This window comes from Halichoeres trimaculatus, unplaced genomic scaffold (genome assembly GCF_033239565.1).
Source record: "Halichoeres trimaculatus isolate MK-OKI-2021-1 unplaced genomic scaffold, fHalTri1.1 fHalTri1_scaffold_9, whole genome shotgun sequence".
In the NCBI taxonomy this organism is placed as follows: Eukaryota; Metazoa; Chordata; class Actinopteri; order Labriformes; family Labridae; genus Halichoeres; species Halichoeres trimaculatus.
Window position 1 is genome coordinate 34397338 of NW_027437188.1, and position 11548 is coordinate 34408885.

General features: G+C 38.6%; 1 protein-coding gene across 1 annotated transcript; it reads left to right on the forward strand.

The window, feature by feature from the left end:
• The first annotated feature begins 9813 nt into the window (after nucleotides 1–9813).
• On the forward strand, nucleotides 9814–10803 carry or55e1 (odorant receptor, family 55, subfamily E, member 1). The gene has a single exon (XM_074678710.1). The coding sequence runs from the start codon at nucleotides 9814–9816 to the stop codon at nucleotides 10801–10803; it is 990 nt and encodes a 329-aa protein (XP_074534811.1).
• Nucleotides 10804–11548: the final 745 nt, after the last annotated feature.

The following is an 11548-nucleotide window of genomic DNA, read 5'->3' on the forward strand; positions in this document are numbered from 1 at the left end:
GCTGTTTTCTATCAAGTGAAATGAGAAAGAAATAAACTCACCTCTTGCGTGTTCAGTCTGTTTCTCTGTAGAACTAAATGAAGCCAAATCTAATCATGATGAGGAGAAAAATAAATTTAACTCCTGTTGAAGTTAACAAGCCTCGCTTGATTTAACTCCACTGATTTTATCTTGTTTTACAGACTTTGGAGCTTTCATCTTCAGCACTTTGAGATTTCTCAGAAATGTGAAGTGTGTTATAAATAAAATGTATTATTGTTATTATTTTTATAATAATAATAATAATAATTATTATTATTATTATTATTATTTTATTAGAATAGAGGTCAGTGAACTTAGACCACAAAAGTTTGATTCAATTGCTAGTTTAACTTTCTTTCTAATCTACGATTAAACGTAATTTAACATTTTTAAATGTTAATTCATGAGATGTCTGTTTGTGGAGATGTTACTCAGAGACGCAATCAGGCTTTAATCACCACTTGTACCTGTTTTGGGTTTAAAATCACTGTTTTTCTGACATCAAATTGACTTATAACAGCCTTTCTTGCTGTTTGTCAGCTGCTTTTTTATTGTGTCTGATTTTACTGTTCCCTGCCTCTAGAGGGCAGTATAACTCAAAACAAAGCTGACTGAAGAGAGCAAACAGGTTGAGCTCAGCTCCTTTAATCCACACCCACACCTACCTGTGTGTGATCTTGTGTGTATTTAAACATCTTCTTCAGAGGTAACACCTTGTGAAATTACTCCAGCACTACATGGAGTGGACAGTGGAGTGTGATGGAGGTGAGGTCAGCCTTCTGTGCACAGTCTGTCACAGCTTACAGACTTACCTGTGCTGAGTTCAAGGCCCGGATAGATGGTCTGTAGAACCAGCTGTTAGAAATCATCTGCTTCCTCTGTTAAACCAAGTGTACAGGGAAAAGTGAGGTCAGAGGCTGAGCAGCATTTCATCACATAGCTTTAAACTCCGTCATTGATGGATCTGTTCTTTTTCTCATAGACAATTCACCTACATATACCTGGATGACATCATCATATCTAGGAACCAATTATAGAGTAGCAAGAAGCTCACAGTGTGGTGCAGCAATAAACAAAAATACTGAGACTAATGAAGCTTTTCTTTTTTACTGTTTTTACAAATTAATGCTTTTACCTCTCTCCAACATACACTCAGATTTACATTCATTTAGCTTTAATTTGCTGTATTTGAGTATATTCTGTATCACTGCTGGGTAATCTTTCTGGATGTGAATAAAACTTTCTCCTTATATTCAAGCTTTATCAATATCTATTTCCATAGTGCTATATTCATCAACCCTCCTTTAACTTTATTTCTCATTCTAAAGACGTCACATACAAACTACTAACTTAGGATCTGATCAATTACTAAAGCCGTCTTAATTTTGTAAACGGCAGCAAGTTATCACTCTTTATGGAAATATCTTTCAGCACATAGACTCGACCCCAACTAGCCTAGAGGAGCTACGGCTTGCTTACTTCGAGCTGAAAGAGAAAAGAAACTCGACGTATGTTCAATTTCAGGCCCTTTATGAAGTCTGAATGAAGTCTAAAATGAAAACCTGTAGTTTTTCAGTACGAAATTCCGTCCAGGATAAGAAAAATCGCGGCGATTCATACCCAGGAAATAGACGGAGCCAGCGGGTGCTTCACGGTGATTTGGAGAGTGGAGCGTCCCGGTTCATTCAGCACAAAACGACAGCTTCACATTTTACCAACATGTGGTGATTTTTAGTCAAAGGAGATATACATTTTAAAGCCTGTATTTGTTAGTTTTTCATAATCTTACCTCAGAATAGCCTCAAGTCTGTTTATATTTCTGCTGTTCAATATAAATATTTGATGGAAAGCTTTCTCTATCTCTCAGACTTCATTTCTTTCTCATAATATTCCTTCAAGGGGGAAACAAAATACTCATACTGTGCTTTTTGGATGTCTAATATTCAGGTTACTCACCCTCTTTGTTGTTTTAGTTTAGTAATGATGCTGATTGAGTCTAACGCCTAAGATGAATTTTTCGCGGGCAAAACAAAACGCGCATGCAGTACGGTTTGTCCGTTCTGTGAACACCGTACATCAACACCGGGTGTAAGCGGTGCGGTGAGAGACGAATTCTATTTTATTTTGATTAAAAATTGAATGAATTTACACATGTTTCAGTAATGGAAAAAGTTCCTAACGGCTTTAAACACGAGACAAAACAGTCAAAGAGTAGCTATTTCAATGAATAGGTGAAAAATAAATAATTGGATACGAAATGAGATAGAAATATGGTTAAATCAAAGCAGTTTTATAATTAAATGGACAAACATACAAACAAAATAGAAAAAAAGATTATACCAATTTCAGAAATCAGCACATTTTACAGTTTTACAAACACAAAACATTAAAAAAAATACAAATAAAAAAAAGTTAAATGAGTTTAACTTTTTGTGAATTAGCAGAAAAGGGGAGGAAATAAGGAACACTTTCAGATCCAGTCATCTTTAATTATCACTTCATTTCATCTCACCCCATAATATCATGTGCTTTACCTCTAAGACTGTTTTTCTGTATTAGTTCTATTCACCTTTTAGCTGTGTAATTAACCTGAATATTTCTGCATATATGTACATGCTATTGTATTTTATTTGATGAATTCTCACTGTAATGTTTGCACTATCCACTCCTAAACCTCCACTGACGGACTGCTTCACAGTTTATTTCCTCAAGTTTATTTTAAACAAGACAAACTACACACTCCAGCCTGTTCTAAGCAGATTATTGCTGTTCCTGTCTCTATGCTGAGACACTAGTTAATGCTTTCATCACCTGGAGAACTAAAAACTGTACAATTATAATTTTCAGCATCAGCCGCTCCGAAATATGTCTGACAGAGAACGGAGAGAGCCCACATCATTCTGTTTTAAAGTTTCTTATGGCTGCTGGTGTCTTTAAGAACTGATTTTGAGTTTCTTCCCTTTTTTTTTTCTTTTATTCATTTTTCTTTCTTTCTTTTTTTAAATGCCTGGATGGCCTTTGTAGGTGCCATGTATTCACTTTTGTTTAATAGTTGTTTTCCTCCAGACCACAAGAGGTCAGTGAAGTATCATATGGTGCAAGCTAAAGGTGGCTACAGGTGTGATAGGTTTGCATTAATTGTGTGAAACTTAGCTGAATGTAATTGTTTTTCAACTGAGCACATGTCAAACAACTTCATTCCCACTAGTGGTCGGCAGCTGCAGAGTTTGGGACTACAGCCTCTCTCTTTCTTATTTATCAGATTTAAACCTGTGAGTCTGTGAGAGGCCTCAGGTCTTTGTGGTCTTTGAACAGAACCAAAGGCACAAACAGAGACCTGCTGTGAGGCAGCGTCCTGTCACTGTTTCTCTGAAGACCAGAAGGCTGCACAGAGTTTAAACATTTAGAAAAACAAACTCCAGACCAAGCTTCTTTACTCTGCTCATTCTCTGTGTCCTGGCTTTAAACTGAGATTAAGTCGCAGTTATTACTGTCAGTTTTCATAAATCTTTTCAATTTTAACATGATGTATTTTAATTTATTATACAGAAATAATTATCTATCTTTTTGTTATTATTTGTTCTTATCTAAATGATTATTTATTTATAAATTTATTTTTTCAGCAGCATTTACATACTTCATTATGAAATTATAGTTTTACATCTTCTTTGGCTTTAATCCCTTAGTATAGTATCATTTTATATTTACAGATTATATGTTCATGTTTTTTCAAAAAATCACTTTCTTATCTTGAGTTGTTAACATTGAGGACCAAAATTGCCAAAATTAAAAATAAATACAGGTGATAATAAATTTGAAAAGATAAAAAACATGAATGAATAAAAGTAAAATAAAATACTAAATAAATGTGGAAATAGAATTAAAAATCACATTTTTTTATTTTGTGTGGCAGACACTGCCAGCATGAAATACACTAGATGTGTCTCAAAGTTCCAAAGTTTCATCTTCCCTATTTTCTGATGTATTTCATGCTGGCAGTGTCTGCCACATAAAATAAATAATTATGAGAGCAGAGTACTTTTGTTTGCATATTTATGGTATTTAATTATATTTCCACATTTATTTATTTATCTATTTATTTATTTATTTTTATTTATTTTTATTTATTTATTTTACTTCTATTTATTTATTTATTTATATTTTATTATTTTGTATTTTTTGCTTTTATTAATTTATTTGTTTATTAATTTATTATTTTTGCTTTTATTTTTACTGAAATTTATTTTCAATTTTGGCAGTTTTGGTCTCACATAGTAACATAGTTCTGACTCTTTGTTAGTTTTCTGTTTGCCAGCTCAATTTTTATTCACATCATGTTCTTTACCGTGTGTATAGTATGGACTGGGGGGTAGCATACTTTGTTAAACTTTATGGTTATTTTCTCACCTTGTGATACTCCATCCTGTATTTAAAGTGCTTTACAAATAAAGTCTGGTTGATTTTTAACTCCTGAATTAATCTTTCAGTGTATAAAACAGAAAACCGTTCCTTGAGCCAAGTGGAAATATTCTTTTCAAAGATCAGATGATCACTGCTGTGCCTTTGTGAACACCATGTGGGGTATTTGTGAGGAGGTCGATCTGCACTCTTCATCAGGTGAGCTGATCACCGCAGCAGCAGCTCACTGAGTCTAATCACTCTGGCTGAACGGGCTCATTAAAACTGGCAGATAATGAATCCCAGCGTCCTCCTCACAGGAAACTCAGCTCTGTGTTTCACCTCGGGGACAATTAGCCTCCAGCTAGACCACAACACACGGCCCATGAGGATCCTGAAGGAACGCTGAGTAATTAGATCTACGGTTTAAAGCTCAGAGGGAACAGACTGATTGTATCAGACTCTGTTATATCTGTTTCATTATAACCTCTGTGACTCCATCAGGCAGAGCTTTATTATTATCAAACACTTCAGGAAACATTTCCTAAACTACAGCACTGTGCAAAAGATTGAGACAGGTGTGAAAATGCTTTCAGAATGTTATTATCAATTTACAAAATGAACAAACAAATGAAAATCTGAGTGAAATTAATAATTGGTGTGACTGCCTTTGACTGTCAAACCGGCATCAGTTCCTGTTCCTGTGCACTTGACAAAGTCAGGTTTCATGAAGGATTACAGTCAATAGCCACGGTTACATGAGGAGTTTTTCGTCTTTCCGAATGGAATCTTTCTGAATGACTTTTCCGAAACTAATAGTATACATGGAAAGGAATATTCCAGTCACTGGTCTACATGCGCTGCTGTAATCAAACGGAATAGTTAATGTGGCATGCGCAGAAAAACGTAAACATCACGAGATTTATCAAAGCTGGAGGACGACAGTTTGTTTATCACGGTGTGTCAATACGTATTACGAGTTTGTCTCCGTCCACTCTTAAAATTATGTTTATTTCTCTCAAAGTTTGTATCAAAAACAAACTTTCCGCAGCAGTCCAGTGCTAACAGCTCGCCGCCATTTTTATAGTTGAGGAACGTCTCTAGTTGCTTCTTACGTCATATCTGAGCATGCGCCGAAAGAACGCACCCTGACAAATTTCGGTTTGAGTGGATACATGATACCTCAATCGGTTTGGGGAAAGGAATATTCTACTTCTGTGAAACCGATTGAATGTCCATTCGGATTGGCTCTTTTCTTTCGAAATGAGGTGTATACAAAGGTTAAATTCTTTCTGTTTGAGCAAATAAACCGAATGCAAGCGGAATATTTGGGTCCATGTATACGTGACTAGTGTGTGAACGACTAATCCTGCTTTACAGGAGGTCTACATCCACAGAAGATCTGGGCTTAATCCTCCAACATGTTTGGAACAACCGCCCAGCTGAGGTCCTTCAAAAACTGAGGACAAACACTGATCTGATGCAGACTTCTGCTCTTTTTGTAAATGGATTAAAAGTAAATTCTTATAGTTTCCACTCTGCCTGAAACAAGTGCTCAGTACTATACATCTCTGGAAATGTAAACTGTAAAAAGTTAGGGGTCTCAGAATGTAAAGGTGGGGTAAGATGTTGCTTCTTTAAGTGTTTTTTAAAAACTCACTTTTGTAGACTCTCTTTTATGTGATATCATCTTTTTTTCCTTTTTCTTTTCTTTTATCTTGTCTTTTATCTTTTATATCTTTTATGTCTCTTACCTTGGTTTTACTGTTTTATTTCTCTTTCATTATTTTATCATCACTTTTATTATCATTTCATTGTTTTATTATTCTATTAACACTCTTAACATTGTCCTTTTAATGCCTGCCGTCTTGTCTTCTGCTCCCAACCCCTTTTTTGCCTTTTATTTTATTTTATTTTTATTTTATTTTTCCTGTTGATTGATGTTTTTAGCTTTTATCTTTGCCCTTAGTAGGGATGGGTACCGAGTTAGGTACTTTTGTAGGTACCGACCGAATTCTGTCAAAAGTACTGGGTACAGATTCACGTAAAATCAAAAGGTACAATGTTCAGGTACCTAAACCCATCCTTGTGACTTTGAGGGAGTGGAAGAGTAGGTGATTTTCAATGCTGGACATGAACAGCAGCACTACAACTTTAATATGCATTGAAGAAAAAAATGTTAAATTAAAGAAATTTGAGATTTTATTATTATTAAGTTTTATTAAATTGATATTTTTTACCACATGAACACATAAAAGTAGCAGAAAATGGTACGGTTAAATACCGGTACCGATTGCCAGGTACCGGGCATCTGTACCGTATCGTTTCAAATGTGAAAGGCACCCATCCCTAGTCCTCAGGCCCTCATTTTATATAGCATGGTTCTTGTGTAGACTGGGTTCATATGGGTTGAAGCTTGTGTTTGTTTTTATGTTCTGGTTGTTAAAGCAGTTTGTAAACTTCTGTTTTTAAAAAGTGTTATACAAATTAAGTTATTGTTATGATATGAAGAGGATCCATCGTGGACCCTGAGGACGGAAGTAAAGTAAGATTTAAAGTGAAAAACAAACGTCATCAGAGAGGTTGTTAGACCCTGAGATCTTTAAAACCTAAAGTCAACACCTAGATTAAACTCTGGAGAGGCTCAGTCCGGCCCTCTCACACACTCAGGGACCTTTAAATTAGCTCGCCTAGATCAAACCGGTTAGAGTGCTGCTGCGTTTATGGTCACTCTCCCTGTGGGACATTTGGATTTGAAATATAAGGAGGGCCCAGAGAGGACTGAGGACCAGGGACCAGCAGACCAACTCGAGCAGGAAGGTAAGACAAAAACTTTATTAATGAGAAATAACTTATTACGCTCAACTTCATCAGAGTTCAGATATGATGTTGAAATATTAAAGTTCTCTGTTTGTTTTCTCAAGCTAAGGTTTTTATTTTGTATCATCTTATTTCAAGAGACTGAACAAGAAAATGTCTTTACTATCAATTAGATGTCACTTTTCCCTTTTAGTATCCTGAAAATCAGATATGTTTCTGGGCCTGCCAGGTGTCAGATTAACTCTAATATGTAAAATTTGACTAAGTATAAACACAAACATTAGATTTTGTTTTTGTATGTTGTATGTTGTTGTCTGTTCAGTCAGGTGTGCGTGTAACAGGCTCATCAGGTGGATAGGTGACTCTAAATGTGTGTTTGTGTGTGTGTGTCATTGAATATCTCTACATGTTTACTTTTAAATATTTTATACTTCCTGTTTTATTTTGTAATCTTGGTGTTTCTGTGTCACTTCCTCTCTGTGGTCTGTGTTTGAACCCTTGGATCTGTAGTTTATGTCCGGTCTTTCCTGTGCTCTTGTTGTCATATTTACCTGAAGCCGTCAGATGTCTTGTGAGTTGTTCCTCCTCCAGGTAACTGTGTGTTTTGATACGAGCCTCCAGTAACTGGAAGACAAACTGGGAATAAGAATGATATTTGTGACGTTATTAGTAAAGGCTCATTGATGTTTATCTTTCTTCAACCCTGTGAAGCTTTACACTCATGGCTGTGTTTCTTCAGGGTCTCATGAAACACCTGTGTGTTAATTAGGACCTCGGGATCATCAGCTCACAATTGAACATATTTGTCACAGCTCCGCTTCTTGTATGTTTGAACTAATGGCCCACACTGCTCAGGTGTGATTTTGGCCCATTCCTCTGCACAGATTGTCTTTAAATCTGGAATATTCTTTGGTGCCCTCTGGTGAACCCTTTTCTTTACTTCTTTCCACAAATGTTCAGTTGGATTGAAGTCAGGTGATTGACTAGGCCATTCTAACAGATTGATTTTCTTTTTTTGAAACCATTTGAGAGTCAACTTTGCCGTGTGCTTTGGATCGTTGTCCTGCTGGAAGGTCCAGCCACGTCTCATCTTCATCATCCTGGTGGATGGCAGCAGATTCAGATCAAGAATTTCCCCATACATGGCTCCATTCATTCCTCCGTCAGTTATATGAAGTTTGCCAACACCATGAGATGAGAAACAACCCCATGCCATGATGCTTCACCTCCAAACTTCACTGTTGGTGTAGTGTTTTTTGGCTGATGTGCAGAGCCATTTTTCCTCCAAACAGGGTCTGTAGTATGACAGCCCGAAAGTTCAGTTTTGGTCTCATCTGACCAGACAACATTCTCCCAGTATTCTACAGGCTTGTCAAGATGCTGTTTAGCAAACTTTAAACCAGCTTCAATATGCCTTTTCTTGAGGAATGGAGTCTTGCGGGCTGAGCGTCCATAGAGCCCATGGCGGTGGAGTGCATTGCCTATTGTTTTCTCTGTAACAATTGTACCTGCTGCCTCCAAGTCTTTCTGGAGCACTTTCAGGGTGGTCCTTGGCTGGTTGAGTACTCTTCTGACTATCTTTCTGACTCCCTGGTCAGAAATCTTCAAGGAGCTCCTGTGCGTGGCCTGTTGATGGTAAGGTGGTGCTTCTTCCACTTGTGAATAATGGCCCCAACGGTGCTGACTGGAATATTCAGGTGCTTTGATACAAGTCTGTAACCAGTTCCAGACTGATGCTGAGCAACAATCAGGTTGTGAATGTCTTCAGAGAGCTCTTTGCCTTTACCCATCATGAGGTGTGTGGTATTTAACTGCTTGGTGAAAAAAACACCTTTTTTATAGGACCATCAATTTGCTCTAGCCCAGCTGATGTTGGTTTGCACTAATTGGAAGTTCAAGTAATAATTACTGACAGATTTCAGGTGGTATGGTGCATTTCCTTGCCAAAGTATACAGCCTTTCCATGGTGTGTTCAACACTTTTTTCCTGTGTTATCGTACTTAATTCACCGTAATCATTATTTATGGAGCTGAACGTTGTCATTTCTTTTCATGTGTGGATTATTTGAGTTAATACCAATGTCTGGTAGAAATTTTGTTTGAATTGCAGCTTTGGAAATAAATGTAATGAGAATGATTCAAAGTTTTCTCTGATTTAAAGACTTGAGTCTTATTGAAGGTCATGTGTTAGTATAAAGTTCAAGCTTTTCTCTGTTGTTTTCAGAAGCTGCATTGACATGAAGTCTGTTTACATGGATGGACCAGAGGGGAAGTGAGTGCAGCCTGTCCCACACCACCTTCTTCTGTTTCTCTACAGCACATTTCCAGTTCTGAATGCCTTATTTTAATCCAAGATGTTTTATTAGACTTAATCTGAGCCACAGTCAACTGAAAGGTCCAGAAACATGTCTGACTTCAAGAGATTAAAATATTAAAAGATAAAAATGCTTAAAAGATTACTTTATCATAATTTGTTTGTTGTCCTTGTTCAGTTTCTTGAAATTGGTAAAAAGTCTGAACATGAAACCAAACGTGTCCATGCGTCTGATGTCTCCTCTCAGGTGACTTCAGCGCCATGTTGGAGGCGTCACTGGGCAGGAACTTCTCCCACACCTCCTTCGTGTTCAGAGGTTTTCCGGTGCTGCACAGACACCGCCGGCTGCTGGCGCTGCCGTTCTGCATCTCGTACCTGCTGGTGCTGCTGGGAAACTCTCTGCTGGTGTACGTGGTCCACAGCGTGGAGAGTCTGCACAGCCCCATGTACCTGCTCATCTGCACGCTTTGCGTGGTCGACATCCTGGTGGTGACCACCATCATCCCAAACATGCTCCTGGGCCTCCTCTTGGACTGGGACCAGATCTCGTTGGCTGGCTGCTTGACTCAGATGTTCTTCACTCACTTCCTGTCTTCGCTGGAGTCCACGCTGCTGCTGGCGATGGCACTGGACCGCTACGTGGCCATCTGCCAGCCACTTCACTACGCCAAAATCATCAACTCCTCCATGTTTGTGAAGTTGCTGCTCTTCACTCTGCTGCGCAGCGGCTCCATCATGGGCACGCTGGTGGGCTTGGCGGGTTCCCTGCAGTTCTGCAGCTCCAACACCATCCAACATGGCTACTGCGACCACATGGCGCTGGTCAGCTTGGCCTGCGGCAGTACGGAGAGAAACAGCGCCATAGGCCTCGCTGTGATCATCTGCTTCGTGGGCGTGGACATCCCGCTGATCATCTTCTCCTACATGAAGATCCTAAGCGTCGTCCTGCAGGCAGCGGCGGCCGGCGAGGACCGCTGGAAGGCGTTCCACACCTGCGGCACACACCTAATTGTCATGATGTGTTTCTACCTGGTGGGAAGTGTCACCTTCCTGTCTCACAACCTGAACATCCCCATACCAACAGACGTCAACACCTTCCTGGGGCTGATGTACATCCTGCTCCCTGCCACCGTCAACCCCGTCATCTATGGTGTGCGGACCAAAGAAATACGAAACGGCTTCTTTAGGCTCTTTAAAATCAAAGCAAAGAAAATACTGTCAGTGAAAGTTGCTCCTGCAGGGAAAACATAAAGTTTGTCTTTAGTGTTTTTTTTGAGATGATGAGTTATCAGGTAGACACCAGGGGGCGCTAGTCATACCGTCACAGACTCATGGCCTCACGTTGATCTCCTCTCCTGGGCTGATTGTGCGTCAAAAGTGACCCTCCTGCTCTTTACCTGCCTTTAGCTTTGACTGTGTGTGTGTGTGTGTGTGTGTGTGTGTGTGTGTGTGTGTGTGTGTGTGTGTGTGTGTGTGTGTACAGACACACAAGCCTCTTTAGAGTCCAATCGCAGGTTTTTCAAAAACATCAACTACGGTAAGTGTTGAAAACTGTTGCTGACCTGAAGGAGTAAATCCTCTCTGAAGACTCTTGAATCAGCCGTCCTCTGTGGACTTGAGGGGGCGCTAGAGGACAGATTAACGCCGCCTGCAGGGATCATCTTTTTAAAGGCAATCTCTGACTGTTTAACTTTTAAAAGACTTCAGAAACTTTGCTACAAACGTCCTTTTATTTAAAGATGCAGTAGAATACACAGGTTATATCATGACCCTTTCAAATTAAAAGCCTGCTCAAAGTGGTGAAAAACATATTTGGGTGTTTTTGGTCGTCTGTCTCTGTTTTTGCTCTACAGTGAAAAAACCCACACATAAACTGTTTTTAATACAGTGGGGAAAACAAGAATGGAACGCATCAACTTTTTTCTCATCACATTTATTTCCAAAGCTGCAATTCAAACGAAATTTCTACCAGACATTGGTATTAACTCAAATAATC